The sequence below is a fragment of the Eucyclogobius newberryi genome, unplaced genomic scaffold (assembly GCF_026437365.1).
Source record: "Eucyclogobius newberryi isolate DKJ021-1_F unplaced genomic scaffold, fEucNew1.0.hap1 SCAF_13, whole genome shotgun sequence".
NCBI lineage: Eukaryota > Metazoa > Chordata > Actinopteri > Gobiiformes > Gobiidae > Eucyclogobius > Eucyclogobius newberryi.
Window position 1 is genome coordinate 31,706,929 of NW_027315757.1, and position 13,204 is coordinate 31,720,132.

General features: G+C 42.5%; 1 protein-coding gene across 5 annotated transcripts in view; it reads left to right on the forward strand.

The window, feature by feature from the left end:
• The window catches only part of LOC140358602 (thyroid hormone receptor alpha), a 96,510-nt gene extending 83,933 nt beyond the window's left edge, over positions 1–12,577 (forward strand). For all 5 annotated transcript variants that reach the window (XM_072443532.1, XM_072443536.1, XM_072443533.1 and 2 more), the window contains 3 exons: positions 6,696–6,842; positions 8,786–9,044; positions 10,430–12,577. In XM_072443532.1, the coding sequence (XP_072299633.1) occupies positions 6,696–6,842; positions 8,786–9,044; positions 10,430–10,680 (657 nt within the window). In that variant the 3' untranslated portion in view covers positions 10,681–12,577. The remainder of the gene's footprint in view (positions 1–6,695; positions 6,843–8,785; positions 9,045–10,429) is intronic.
• Positions 12,578–13,204: the final 627 nt, after the last annotated feature.

Genomic DNA, 13,204 nt, shown 5'->3' on the forward strand with positions numbered 1-13,204 from the left:
AGGAACACACGAGAAACACACGAGGAACACACAAGAAACACACGAGAAACACACGAGGAACACACGAGGAACACACGAGAAACACACGAGAAACACACAAAAAACGAGAAACACACGAGAAACACACGAGAAACACACGAGAAACACACAAAAAACGAGAAACACACGAGAAACACACGAGAAACACACGAGAAACACACGAGAAACACGAGAAACACACGAGAAACACACGAGGAACACACAAGAAACACGAGAAACACACAAGAAACACACGAGGAACACACGAGGAACACACAAGAAACACACGAGAAACACACAAGAAACACACGAGGAACACACGAGGAACACACAAGAAACACACAAGAAACACACGAGAAACACACGAGGAACACACGAGGAACACACAAGAAACACACGAGAAACACACAAGAAACACACGAGGAACACACGAGAAACACGAGAAACACACGAGAAACACACGAGGAACACACAAGAAACACACGAGAAACACACGAGAAACACACAAGAAACACACGAGAAACACACGAGAAACACGAGAAACACACGAGAAACACACGAGGAACACACAAGAAACACACGAGAAACACACAAGAAACACACGAGGAACACACAAGAAACACACGAGAAACACACAAGAAACACACGAGGAACACACGAGGAACACACAAGAAACACACGAGAAACACACAAGAAACACACGAGGAACACACGAGGAACACACAAGAAACACACGAGAAACACACGAGAAACACACGAGGAACACACGAGGAACACACAAGAAACACACGAGAAACACACAAGAAACACACGAGGAACACACGAGAAACAAACAAGAAACACACAAGAAACACACAAGAAACACACGAGGAAACACACGAGGAACACACGAGAAACACACGAGAAACAAACAAGAAACACACAAGAAACACACGAGGAACACACGAGGAACACACAAGAAACACACGAGAAACACACGAGAAACAAACAAGAAACACACAAGAAACACACGAGGAACACACAAGAAACACACGAGAAACACACGAGAAACACACGAGGAACACACGAGGAACACACGAGAAACAAACAAGAAACACACAAGAAACACACAAGAAACACACGAGGAACACACGAGAAACACACAAGGAACCCACAAGAAACACACAAGAAACACACAAGAAACACACGAGGAACACACGAGAAACACACAAAAAACTAGAAACACACGAGAAACACACGAGGAACACACGAGGAACACACAAGAAACACACGAGAAACACACGAGGAACACACGAGAAACACACGAGGAACACACAAGAAACACACGAGAAACACACAAGAAACACACGAGGAACACACGAGGAACACACAAGAAACACACAAGAAACACACGAGGAACACACGAGGAACACACGAGGAACACACAAGAAACACACGAGAAACACACAAGAAACACACAAGGAACACACGAGGAACACACAAGAAACACACGAGAAACACACGAGGAACACACAAGGAACACACGAGGAACACACAAGAAACACACAAGGAACACACGAGGAACACACAAGAAACACACGAGGAACACACGAGGAACACACGAGGAACACACAAGAAACACACAAGAAACACACGAGGAACACACGAGGAACACACGAGGAACACACAAGAAACACACGAGAAACACACGAGGAACACACAAGGAACACACGAGGAACACACAAGAAACACACGAGGAACACACGAGGAACACACAAGAAACACACGAGGAACACACGAGGAACACACGAGGAACACACAAGAAACACACGAGAAACACACAAGAAACACACAAGAAACACACGAGGAACACACAAGGAACACACAAGAAACACACGAGGAACACACGAGGAACACACAAGGAACACACGAGAAACACACGAGGAACACACAAGGAACACACAAGAAACACACAAGAAACACACGAGGAACACACAAGAAACACACAAGAAACACACGAGGAACACACAAGAAACACACAAGAAACAGAATATATTGGTGATTTTTAATTGTTATACACTCACAGGCCAACAAAACACCTTTAATTTTGATGTAATTAAGAAAATGCATAAGAGTCTCTCATTGCCACCTGTTCAGCAACGTTCTGAGGCCTAAAGAAAGAAGCTGACGACATGAATATATGGCAGACTTTACTCTTTATAAAAAGATCTTAGATTACTGCACTCCAGGAAGCACTGAGCAATCCACAAGCCCACTACATCCAGCCTGCTTCCTTTTCGTATCGCCATGGCAACAATGGGTTAAAGTTAAATTACATTATTGAACATGAACTATTACTATTATTTTTTCACCTGAATGCACTGTTATATGTTTTTCTTAAACCCAAAGAGGTGAAATATATACATTTTACTTTCTTTGACAGGACAGCATGGGGTAAAAGGGGGTTAAAGAGTGAGGAGGACATTCAGATTCTCGAGCACATAAAGGCCAGTTCATTCTTTCAGTTTTGCAAAGCCGCTATTGCCATGTAGGAGCACACGCATGTACACAAAGGGGGGAAATGTAGGTGCTCATGACAGTGTGCTTGTGGGACGGACACCCCTGAGAAAAGACAGTGTTTTGAGACCATGTGACCGGGCTGGCAGAACCAATCACAGCGGGACACGAGGATGGCTTTAATGTTAGTCTTTTGATGAATCTCGCTTTCCCTCTGGCGACAGAGTGAAGCGCCTGTGTGGATGTTTGGCCCTAAGCCACGTCCTGCCTGTCACTGCAGAAGTTCATTTCATCAAAACGGCTTTGAGAAGTGCCACAAAAAAGTACCACCTTTGCCAGGTCCATCAAGTCATCATTGTAAACCACAACTCAGGCGACGATTGATCCCATTCTTTTCCGCAACAATGTACCTTCTTTTAGCAGCGGTTTCAAATTGGCTCCAGACGCTTGTCTTCTACTTCACATTAGATGGTATTTTTAGAAGACTGTGAACTGTGAAGATCTGATTTGAGTTCTCAGCGAGCTCAATAGAGCAAACTAAGTGCTCTTTTAACATTCTGCATAAATGAAGCAGAGGTTTCCTGGTTCTGACAGACTGATCCACCCTCGCTGTGTGAAGGAGAGGTTTCACAGGTCTTTCCTTCCTGCTGCTGTCAGACTTTATAACAAACACTGCTAGCCCTAAACATGTGCAATACCTGTAAATAAGAGTGTTTTATTTTGTTTTTTTTCTGTTTACTTACCTGCTAATAGTATTACCTAGTCTTGTGCTAGCTATTTTTACTTTATTTTATTTTATTCTATTATCATTATTTTATTATTATTATCTTATTTTTATTTTTATCTTTTATTTTTTATTTATCTATTTAATTTTATTTCCCCCTCCATTCCCTATTAAGATAGGAGAGGAGTTTTTGTTAACAAGAGTTTTTTGTTTTTGTTCATAAGAGTTCTATTAAGAGTGTGTTTTTTGAAACCTCCTATAATCTGTCCTATCCTCCTGTTTCTACTGCGTTGTAATAACAAAATTTCCCCTTGTGTGGATATTAAAGGATTATCTTATCTTCAAATCAAATCAAATCAATTTATTTTTGTAAGGCCCAAAATCACAACAACAGTTGCCTCTGAGGGCCACAGGGAGAAATGAATCAACAATGTCTGTGGTGGCGATGAAGTCAGACAATGTCTGTGGTGGCGAGGGACGATGTCCCAGGGTCCTCTGTCCTTAGACTCTCCTTCTCGGCCAGGAAAAACTACAAAAAAACCTCTTTGGGAAAAAAGCGTAGAAACCTGGAGGAGTTCCAGTGAAGGAGAGATCCGACTCTCACAGACGGACAGACGGACACAAGGAGACTGGAGCTGGACCCACTCTTCAGGCAGATGAGGGACCGTCTGAGTCGAGCTGGACCCACTCTTCAGGCAGAAGAGGGACCGTCTGAGTCGAGCTGGACCCACTCTTCAGGCAGAAGAGGGACCGTCGGAGTCGAGCTGGACCCACTCTTCAGGCAGAAGAGGGACCGTCTGAGTCGAGCTGGACCCACTCTTCAGGCAGAAGAGGGACCGTCGGAGTCGAGCTGGACCCACTCTTCAGGCAGATGAGGGACCGTCGGAGGCGTGCTGGACCCACTCTTCAGGCAGAAGAGGGACCGTCGGAGTCGAGCTGGACCCACTCTTCAGGCAGATGAGGGACCGTCGGAGGCGAGCTGGACCCACTCTTCAGGCAGATGAGGGACCGACTGAGGCGAACTGGAGCCACTCTTCAGGCAGATGAGGGACCGTCCACACAGGGCAGGGACCACTTCACCAGGGGAGGGGCATCTGGGTCCACAGGTCCTCAGGAGTGAGAGAAAGAAAAGAAGGCGGTGAACAGTTTGCAAGTGGAATCAAAAAATAAATATTGTTTGATAGCATAAGTAGTCAGAAGAAGAAGAGGATAATGCTCAAGCTGTCATACTTCCCCCAGCATAGTTACTCCTAGGGCAGCGTAGCTGAAGCTGTGGGTTTATCTTTCTGTTCCTAACTAGTCTGACCATAAGCGATTTCGAAGAGGAACGTTTTAAGCCTGGACTTAAATGAAGAGACTGTGTCAGCATATTTAACATGGGTCGGGAGCTGATTCCATAACACAGGAGCTTGGTAGCTAAACGCTCTACCTCCTACTGTACTTTTAGAGACTCTTGGCACCACCAGAAGGCCGGCATTCTGAGAGCGAAGAGCTCTGTTTGGATGATATGGTTCTATAGCATCTTTGAGGTAGGATGGGGCCATGTCATTTATGGCTTTGTAGGTCAAGAGTAGAATTTTGAATTTGATTCTAGACTCGACGGGGAGCCAGTGAAGAGACTTCAGCACCGGCGTAATGTGCTCTCTTCTTTTTGTTCCTGTTAGTAATCTTGCTGCTGCATTTTGAACCAGTTGAAAGCTTTTTATGGAGCTTTTAGGACACGCTGCAAGCAGGGAGTTACAGTAGTCTAATCTAGTCGTTACAAATGCATGGATAAGTTTTTCGGCATCACTTTTAGGCAGGATTCTTCTGATTTTGGCGAAATAGGCTGTTTTACAAGCTTGATTTATATGAGCTTTAAATGAGAGCTCCTGGTCAAATAAGACTCCAAGGTTTCTTACAGTAGAACTGGAGGCTACACTGACATTGTCCAGTGTGACTATCTGCTCAGATAGAGAGTCTCGTAGATGCTTAGGGCCAAGCACAATGACCTCGGTTTTTTCAGGGTTAAGAAGCAGGTAGTTTAGTGTCATCCAGGTTTTTATCTCCTTCACACAAGCACTAAGTCTGTCTACTTGATCGCTCTGATCAGGTTTCATTGATAAATACAGCTGAGTGTCATCTGCATAGCAGTGGAAGTAAATGCCATGCTTTCTGATAATGTTGCCTAATGGCAGCATATAAAGAGTAAACAGAATTGGACCGAGTACCGAACCCTGTGGCACACCGTAAATTACTTTAGAGCATGGTGAGGAGCTCTTGTTTACATTAACAAATTGGAACCTATCAGATAGATAGGATTTAAACCAGCTGAGGGCTGTTCCTCCAACACCTACATCACATTCTAACCTCTGCAGTAGAATGTTGTGGTCAATGGTGTCAAACGCTGCGCTGAGGTCCAACAGAACCAGGATTGAGACCAGTCCATCGTCAGCGGCTAATAACAAATCGTTTGTGACTTTAACTAGTGCAGTTTCAGTGCTGTGGTGGGCTCTGAACCCTGACTGGAAAACTTCAAATAAGTTATTGTCCTGCAGGTGGCGACAAAGCTGTTTTACTACAACTTTTTCAAGGATTTTAGAGACGAAGGGAAGATTTGAAATAGGTCTGTAGTTTACCAATAGGTCGGGATCTAGATTAGGCTTTTTCAGAAGAGGTTTAATGACTGCATGTTTGAAGGACTGTGGAACATAGCCACTTTCAAGTTAAGTATTTATTATATTAAGAATAGGGTCTATAATTAGGGGAAGAATGTCTTTGAGGAGTCTGCTTGGAATGGGGTCTAGGACACAAGTTGAGCTTTTAGAGGACATAATGGCTGAAGTTATCTCTGCTTGATCAACAGCTGTGAACCTTTCTAAGTTTACAGGTGGATTTATATGGGACGTTAGATTTACAGCTTGGGCTAGTTCAGGGCTAATAGCGGGGGTAATTTCATCTAATTTATCTCTGATTGTTTTTATTTTATTATTAAAAAATAGGAGGAAATCATCAGAGCTAAGTGTAGCTGGGATTGAGGGCTCTACTGCACTGTGACAGTTTGTTAGCCTAGCTACAGTGCTGAAAAGGAATTTAGTGTTACTTTTGTTGACTTCTATTAGATTTGAATAATATCTGGTTTGGGCCTTACGCAGAGCCTGCTTATAGGACAGCAGGCAAAATTATCTTATCTTATCTTATCTTGGTCAAGGTTGAAAACGAGTCAAATCTAGTGTTGCCCGGTAGTGGCGTGATTAGTACTGTAAGAGCACATATGCCAGGCTCTTTGTCGGTCTCAGCATTGTTAGTGATTCCCGTCCTAGATAATTTGCTGAATGCCCTCTCCGCTCTCCACCCCATTACTATCCTGTCAAATAAAACCTAATTTCATAAAAAAAGATGACTAAATACTAACTTTAGGCGTCTTGAATTAAATGATCACAGTATTAACCATAACCATGTGTGTTGTGGTCTGCAGCCGGATGACATTGGCCAGGGCTCCGTGGTGCCCACATCTGACGGGGATAAGGTGGACCTGGAAGCCTTCAGTGAGTTCACAAAGATCATGACGCCAGCAATCACCCGTGTGGTAGACTTTGCCAAGAAGCTCCCTATGTTTTCCGAGGTGGGTTTATCTATTACACGAGTTGAATTCTAATATTATTTCTCTCACAGCAAACACTTCATTTCATTTGTTTGAACGAGCACAGTAACTTCTCTTATGCTATTATAAAATATACAACACTCGACTTTCATCTTCAAGGTTGTTTTGAACTTGGCAGGAAAATCAATGTTGAGGGCCAATTATCACTATGCAATTATGCCAATAGCGACAGTAATGACATCATGGAGTAAAAAGCTAAAACCGTCAGCTGCCGAATGAACCTCTTATTAGTTTTCCTTCATTGAACTCCATTAACCTTCCAACAAGTGCTAACTCACTAACAAGCACTGCTCACTGGGTGCTTCCTGTTTCAAACCGTCATTAGCACACTCCTCTGCTTGCGTTCTACCTCGTTAGCATGTCTCTCACTTACAGCTAATCCACCGTCAGCGCCCTCTATCCTCAGTGCCCAAGTGTGCGTTTGTATCATCATGTATTTTGCAGAGGCTTGCCGGTTACATAAAGCAGGAGACGGATCAGAGAGGATCTGATCTGGAGCCCACTCTTGATTGCCTGTGAAAATGATGAAACACTCAGCTGAAACCTTGAGGAAAAGGAGGGCCATGTGCTGTACAGCTCAACCTTCGTTATTCTGTCATGTTTTATGTAGAAGTATTGACTGCAGGGTGTGATATTTAAAGCTGTCAAATCAATGACTTTCAAATATTTTGTTTCTCAGCAAAGTTTGTTTAATCTGTTTCTTGCACTTTCCACCACTTTTTTGTGGCTAGTTTTACTTGTTAATGGCGCATTTCTAACTTTCCTCTCTCTAATTATGCCAAAAGCAGCAGCCTGGCCAGACCAGACCAACTTAATTGTGTTTTGATACACGTTATTACGGAGACGTTGTTTTAAAACAAGTCATAGATCATCTGAGAGCACTTGAGATGTAGATGCAAAGTTACCAACAAGAAAATTAGAACACACGTTGACCTTGAAGATTTCTTGAAGAACAGCCAGAAAATAACACTTTTTGCTGTCACAATGCCTTTCAAAGAGTCCTTCTAAAAGGCAGGATAGCAACAAAGAGGGAGATCATGATACAGATTGTATTTTATTATTTAAACTGCCTCTGTAGCCTGCACAAAACATTACACGCTTTCTTCACGTCATCCTCAGAGGTCGGGATTGGGACCTGGGAGTGAGGTTTCTGTGTTCCAGTGGTCCAGTCGGAAAAACAGTTTGCAGTATATTACAATAACCGCTCGATGAAATAATAAAAAGTCAGTTTAGTAGCCCTGACATTGTTGTTACATTTATTGCTAGTAAGATATTTGAGTTTGTTTGCATTAGCTCCATAGACGTTAGCCACATTAGCATAACAGCACATATATAACAGCATAAGCTCAAAGGCAGCACAGGAGCAGGTTCACAGACGGAGTGTAGACAGTAGAGGAAAACTAAAGGGAAAATAACACACATTCTTATTTTTTTATATTATTTCTATTATTAGTATTATTTTTATTATAGTATTCATGAAGCAGTCGGGTTGTTAATTTGTGGTATATGAATTAACAACTGCTGTCAGACTCTACAACAATCACTGTTAGCCCTGAACATGTCTTTCATCTTCATAATCATGTGCAATACTGTCATATTCATGTGCGATACTTTCATATTCATGTGCAATACTGTCATATTCATGTGCAATACTGTTTTTTTCAATATTCACTGTAAATAAGAGTGTTACTATTGTTATTGTTATTTTCTACTTTTTATTAAGAGTATAAGAGTTTTGTTGTTGTTTTTATGAGAGTTTTATAAGAGTTATCTGTTCTTTATTATTTATTTCTGTACCCCCTTTGTGTTGCAACACTGAAATTCCCCCATTGCGGGACAAATAAAGGCTTATCTTATCTTATCTTATGTATAAAACCAACAATCATTTCTCTGTTTTGCTGCAGTTGCCGTGTGAGGACCAGATCATCCTCCTGAAGGGCTGCTGCATGGAGATTATGTCCCTCCGGGCCGCCGTACGTTACGACCCCGAGAGCGAGACACTCACGCTCAGCGGAGAGATGGCCGTGAAGAGGGAGCAGCTGAAGAACGGCGGGCTGGGAGTGGTGTCGGACGCCATCTTTGATCTGGGCAAAAGCTTGGCCCAGTTCAACTTGGACGACACGGAGGTGGCGCTGATGCAAGCCGTGCTGCTCATGAGCTCAGGTCTGTACTTAAGAAAAATGACACAAATGGAATTAAAAAAAAAAACATTTTACAGGTTTTTAAATATCAGAGACTCCACAAATTCACCTACAATGTCAGACAGTTTCAGGATTGACAGTCATTTTTTGACCTAGCACTGTGTTTAAAACTTACATTCTCACACATCAATCTTCTGTAATTGTAATACAGTATTAAATATTAACATATAAAACACATTCCTCTGTATTTCTCTTTTGCTGAGATGCCTTACACATCTAGTTGTGCATAAGCCAAGAGTTAAGGATCCAAGTACACAGTGAAATATTTAATCACACACATAAATGATGCAATAAGAAGACTGCAGAGTTTTATGCTCCAACCACTTTACTCACCGCAGCCACTCGCATCATTTCCTCTGCAATAGCGTTCACTCGAGTGCTGTTTTCTCTATTTGTGTGAAGTCTGATTTAAATGTGTTTACACTTCTATCAGTGTTTTTACCATTAGTCCGCAGTTATTTTATTACTTGGTTTACGGATTTTTAAATTAAATATATTGCACAGGCGGACGGAATATAAATATAAATATAATTTCAAAAGATGTTTTCCTCTGGGTTTGCCCAAAACGCATCACGGGAGGAGAGGGGGGGGGACGCGGCGCGCAGGAGTGTGTAACAGTAGATTTAGCGTGTTTTAGACAGACAGAACTGACGCTTAAGTGTGCACCCTCCCCCACCCACCCAGTCACGACAAAACGCGCAGAAGAAAATGTGGTAAATGGATTTAAAATGTGATTTTGTGTAAAATTTGTGATATAAATGTGCGCATCAGACAGAGAGACAGGACCGTGCGCAGGGACAGACCCGCTCCGTCACAGACTTCCGCAGGAGTTTGGCGAGAAATTGCTTCACGCGCTCTTGTCTTATGACTTAATACGGCTTTTTACTTTTAATTTAATGCTATTTTGCTTTGTCGGCGGTACTTTATAATAAAAAATGTGATAATAATTAATTTCATTTATATTGCATAAATCAATAATCTAAGTGCGGCGGATCCATAAACCAAGTTCTTTTCTTCTGTATCCACCTCTGTATCTACCTGCGTTTTATCAATGAAATTTCCCCATGTGGGACAATAAAGGAATATCTTATCTTATCTTAAGTAATAAAATAACTAAGGCCTTAGGATGTAATCAAGTTAGTCACAATAGTCCCAGGCAGTGACAAATGATGTGACAATGGTAAATCACTGCTCCTACTCACAATTTAACTGTAACATTTATACACGTGTCATTCTTATTGGCAACAAAAACTAAACTTACAGTCTGTAAATTGAATTCCACATTTTGTTAAGAATAATTTTAAAACTTCATTGTAGTTTGGTGTTACTGACTTGACCCTGTTGTAGACCGCTCGGGACTGGCCAGCGTGGACAAGATCGAGCAGTGTCAGGAGGCCTTCCTGCTGGCGTTCGAGCACTACATAAACTACAGAAAGCACAACATTCCGCATTTCTGGCCCAAGCTGCTGATGAAGGTGACGGACCTGCGCATGATCGGAGCATGCCACGCCAGCCGCTTCCTCCACATGAAGGTGGAGTGTCCAAACGAACTCTTCCCACCGCTCTTCCTCGAGGTCTTTGAGGACCAGGAAGTCTAACTAAACCACAGGCCTGGAAACGACAACAACACAACCACCATCACAGTTCAGACCAGAAGTACACTGCAAAAAAGATGTGTACATGACTTCAAAAGAATTTTCTCTTCATGATTTTTGCTGTGTACTTTCATAAGCAGCAGCATAAGTCCGGACCATTTACAATGCCATGTTTTCAATATGCAAACCACACACTGACCCCAAAGTGTGGACCCTCGTCTTTCCTAAAGCAAACACAAGGCTGGCCTCTATCTCCAACATCCAGCAGCTCTCACTGACCCGCACGGGCCCCTGATCTTCAGACACAGCTGCATGTACTGGTCTTTGTGTGCAGTCCTACCTCCTCTGTACCATCGCCACGTGTATTTGTCGTCATACTGACTCCACTCGTTTATAATACATAGCGTTATATTTATTTACTTCATAATCGGACAGAATACAACATTAGCTAACATGCCAAGAACATATGTTCAAAATCTGTTGCAGAACTGGAAAAACATGTATAAAAGGCATATGCTTTTCACCAATGTAATACAGATTTAACAGAGACAGGAATCCAACAATCCTGGTGCAATATGACAAGGCAAATGTAGACTTCAATAGAATACCTCCGTTCACTCCGCCTGATTACCTCACTCATGTGTCTCCGTTTGTTTGCATTCATTTGGATGTATTACCTCAGTTCTCAAAAAAACACCACAGGCACTTCCTGTCTCCATCTGTGTGTCCTTTTGTTGGCCTAACCTCCCTGCTGTCCCCTGATTGGCTGAGTCTGGGTTGATGGTGGAGGTGTGAGTGGTGTTTGGCAGGATGCAGGCCCCTGTGTCCCTATGTCCCTCTGTCCCTCTGTCCCTATCCCACCTGAAGCTACAGTCTACCTCACCTGTCCACATCAGTGCAGTGCATGTAAGCTCGTGACCCCCACAGACCAGCCCTCCGCTGGGCCGCAACACTGACCACATGGGACCAACTACAATCTTCTCTTTATTTGATGCTCATCCAGAAGGCCAAGGAGCAAGCCGGAACTTTGCATTGTCCCACTGAACATAAGGCCTTGACAAGACATTGGAAGCTAGGTCTGGAAGCCATTTTGGTCTAAACTCTTTAGGCCAATAAACTATAGTGCTGACTTGGAAGAACTTCGCAGGGATCATCTTCATCCTTGTAGAGGGAAGAAACTTTCTCAGAAAGATTCTATTTTTAAGCAGAAATGGACATGAAATCAGTGATTAAGGCTTTGAGCGCCTTCATAATTTTACAACCTGAATTCAACATATGCCATCCACTACAAGAAACAATCAGGTTTTTCTGTTGCACTAAAACCACAATGTCTGTATCCCTCCCTCATGGTCCCTGATCCTACCTGTCTCAGTGGTGTCTCTCAGTCTGGCTCTTCTCTGGACAAGTTGTGACCACCTCGCTCAGTGTTAGCATTTCTGTTACAGGGTAAGTACAGGGATACACAGCTTCACAGCAGTACTCAGCAATAGGATGATGAAGAAGTGCAGCCGGTCTGTGTCTTGACTGCACTCTATCACTGTGAATGAGAGCCATGCTGCGCAGGTCATGGCTCAGGGAACTGCTGGCTAAGTAATGTGCCTCTCAGAGGTCTCTAGTTCACCACAGATGTATATTATACTGGATAAAGAAGCTTATATTTATTCTCCTAATATATATAAAGCAAATATATGATATATGTGACATTACTCCTCATTTGTACAATCCTGCCAGCTCAAATCTGATCTAACTGCTCTGATCTAACCAGGTGTCATTGTGCTTTATGACATTTGTTTGCCTTATAATCATTATTCACCAGAATTAGCCAACAATAGCAACGTTTCATTGAACAAATATGTGAGCGCTATATGGTACATTCATAAAGTACTACTGTAGGTGTTTGTAGAGGATTCATGGAGGGTAATGGGGAATTTTATTGTTAATACAATTACTTCAACATTTTATTTCCAGTCACAGTGGATCTGAATAGAGATCTTAAGAAGTTCGTTAGAAAAGGGGCAGGCCTCTGTAGCAACAATGTAATTATCAAGGTATTGTTAACTGTAGGCCTGGAGAAGCATATGGAAGGTTTAGGATCTAATTAATACTACATTTAGGATGAAACAAACCGGTTTGAGCTGGCAGCACACTTTCATTCTGTTTGTTTCCTTCAGCCAAATGATCACCTTAAAAGTCTCCACACCAGCAGCTCAGAGCGCACTGCCTTCAGCCATGATTAGCAGCACCAGCAGAAAGACAGACCAAAAGTCATGCCCTCCCCCTGACCACACGACTCGACCTTCACATAGAGGTATGCCGCGATAAAGCACATACTCCCGGTCGTCTTACTTAACACCTTCTATAAATTACTTGATGGTTTGTCTGTTCAATAAAAATTCCATCCTTTTCGTCGCCCTCCAAACACTTTGTCTGAGGCTCAACTTTCAACGTTTACAATAAAACCCAAATGTGAAATTGCTTTAACATGGCACTCCAAACTACACTGAGCAGTTAAATCATGCAAATTCTT